Genomic DNA, 2,732 nt, shown 5'->3' on the forward strand with positions numbered 1-2,732 from the left:
TAAGTACATTATAAAATGAAAAATAAGGTTTATTTCTATATCTTCTTTAGGTTATTATTTTATCTCTATGGCATGCACACATCAATAATCATTATGGACGTTATTTGAAATTATTGACACGCTATTATGAAGAAAAACAATTAAAAGAAATTGATGAAAAATGCATTGAAATTGCAAAGCTTCTGGGATGGGAACATTGGTCACGTCTTCTTACCACAAGTATACCAACACGTTATCCAGCTACATATAGATCATTCTGATCACTGGTAAGTACTATTTATTTTAATCTTAAATTTAAAAAAATATATAACAATAAACTTTATAAATTATAAATAGCATTTTTTTTTCAATCCCCGTTCTTTACAATATATTTATATGATTATTTGATTAAAACTTGAAGAAATTTAATTAAACGTTTTTTTATAGAATACTATATAATACAAAACTTATATGTTGCTTTCAGATTTAATGAATCCAATGTGCGAAAATATGATATAGAAGATTTATGAAAACGATTTCCACGTCTTTGTAATAACAGTGACAAAAGACAAAACGTTTGTTTGAAACAGAAGTCAGGTGTAATATATGTTTAGAAAAATATAAATTTATTCATAATAAACTAACGATTTAGAAGACTAATTGCAGTGCTGAACTGAGTTAAAATAAATCATATTCATAGCACACATATGATTTGCTTAAAAAACTGACAAATTTTTATTGAAAATAAAAAACAAATTTGATGAAAATTTTATAAAAAGTAAATATAAGAATGATAAAATATTTTATTCACAAAAATTAATATGCTATTAATATTATAAAAGAAAAATTGATGAGAAGGCTTTAATTGAATGAGTACTTAATTTGAAATATATTTTTAATATTGCATTTTACAATATCAATTTAGAAATTTAAATTTTTAGCTAACATCGTGTATCAGTTTCTATTATAATGCAATGTACCTCATTTGATTTTTATCGTATTTCTATTTTTACAGTAAATTATGGCTACGTTATTTATTACGAATACTGGAAATCTATTATTACGTATACTATAGATTTTTCACTACTCATAATAACAGAACGTAACCTATATGTAAATATATAAATATGTCTTTTGTTTTTATATTCATGGAATATACTTCCACTTTTGTGTTATCTTGGACATATATAACACATTAACTAATCTTGAATAGATTATTAGTTTCATAATTGTAAAGTCATATTATTTACACGTGTAGCACAGACGCTTTTATATCTTATCTCATAAAAAATATATTATCATATAATGATAATATACATTCGCATATGCATATATTTGAAACTGAATTTCATACATTCTTTTTAAATGATAAATGCTAAAAGAATTGTTCATAGGAACAATATGCTTTTTATAAAAGAATAAAATGACGAAATTTATATCGCTTTAAAGAAAAATCATGTTTTGAACGATCGGAATAATCAATATGTCACTGCAAGGAATGTCATTATAAAGAGAAATTCAATTAATAAAATGTGTTTTGTTATGAAGTATAATAAATATCAAATAATAACTTTCTCTCGCTCTCATTCATTCTCTTATTAAGTAAGATGGAAATATGTTCTGGAAATATAGATTGTAAAGTACAATATATTAAAAAAGCTGTATTGCTTTTTTCATTGTGCAATTATTTCGGCAACAAAATCATTATAAAAGTTTTTAAATGTCAACTATTATTTTAAGGACAATATAATTATACTTTTTAAAAGCCGTGTTATACATTACGAGTTCTATTCGTCTTCTTTGTTTTTCCTTCTCCAAAATGATTTTCCGGTTCATTAAGGCGGGTCATAGTAAATTAATTTTTTTATACATATACATTAGCAATATTTGAATATCTATAATATTATACATGAACTATACATTTTCAGTACCAGTAGCAGAACATAACTTAAATTGATTAATTCAATCTAATGAATGCAGCTATTTTTCATACAATTATAATCCAATTATTGTATAAAATTTCGCATCCAAAATGTCTTGACTTATATATACACATTAAACTTTTTTGGAAAGAACATAAATATGAATCACAAAGAGATGTTTTTGGTAACAAAATTAATAAGTAATGAGAAACATATGGAATAAAAGATATTTTTGTAATTATGACTTTACCACCACTATTTAGCTGTCACTTTCCGTCATATATGAAAAACTGTTTTAATAACGAAGTAGATATATTATGGTATCAACCTGAATTTACACAAAGCCGTTATCCACCAGGACAAAAACGTAATTATTTCTTACTTTGTTTCTTATATGATATCAAATTGAGAGTATCTGTATATACTTACACTATCAATAACATTTTTTTTATGTATTGAATAATCCTCAGTAAGTGAAGCCTGTACACTTATATGTTTACTTGTGGCTGTACGAATCTCAAGAGGAAATGTATCGATTTATGATATAGAAAATTGCCTGAGATTAAATATTATTGTGGCAGAGGCGATAATTGAGGGTAACACTATTCATGCGTGGCTTATTAAGAAAAAGCTTATATCACATCCGTATTTGAATACTGAAGATGCTTTAAAACATGGGGGCAAGAGCTTAAATATATTAAAAGAATGGGTATAATAGGAATATTTAATATGAATTATATCCTAATAGACCTATACATGTATATATGTGTGTGTGTGTGTGTGTGTGTGTGTGTGTGTGTGTGTGTGTGTGTGTGTGTGTGTGTGTGTATG

General features: G+C 25.3%; 1 protein-coding gene across 1 annotated transcript in view; it reads left to right on the top strand.

Annotated features, from left to right (window-relative positions):
• Positions 1-2,732, top strand: part of LOC108687750 (exostosin-3) — a 22,910-nt gene that overhangs the window by 10,962 nt on the left and 9,216 nt on the right. The window contains exons 18-19 of the mRNA XM_018193703.1: positions 51-219; positions 2,372-2,610. Coding sequence (XP_018049192.1) covers positions 51-219; positions 2,372-2,610 — 408 coding nt within the window. The remainder of the gene's footprint in view (positions 1-50; positions 220-2,371; positions 2,611-2,732) is intronic.

Source organism: Atta colombica, unplaced genomic scaffold, assembly GCF_001594045.1.
Source record: "Atta colombica isolate Treedump-2 unplaced genomic scaffold, Acol1.0 scaffold102, whole genome shotgun sequence".
Taxonomy (NCBI): domain Eukaryota; kingdom Metazoa; phylum Arthropoda; class Insecta; order Hymenoptera; family Formicidae; genus Atta; species Atta colombica.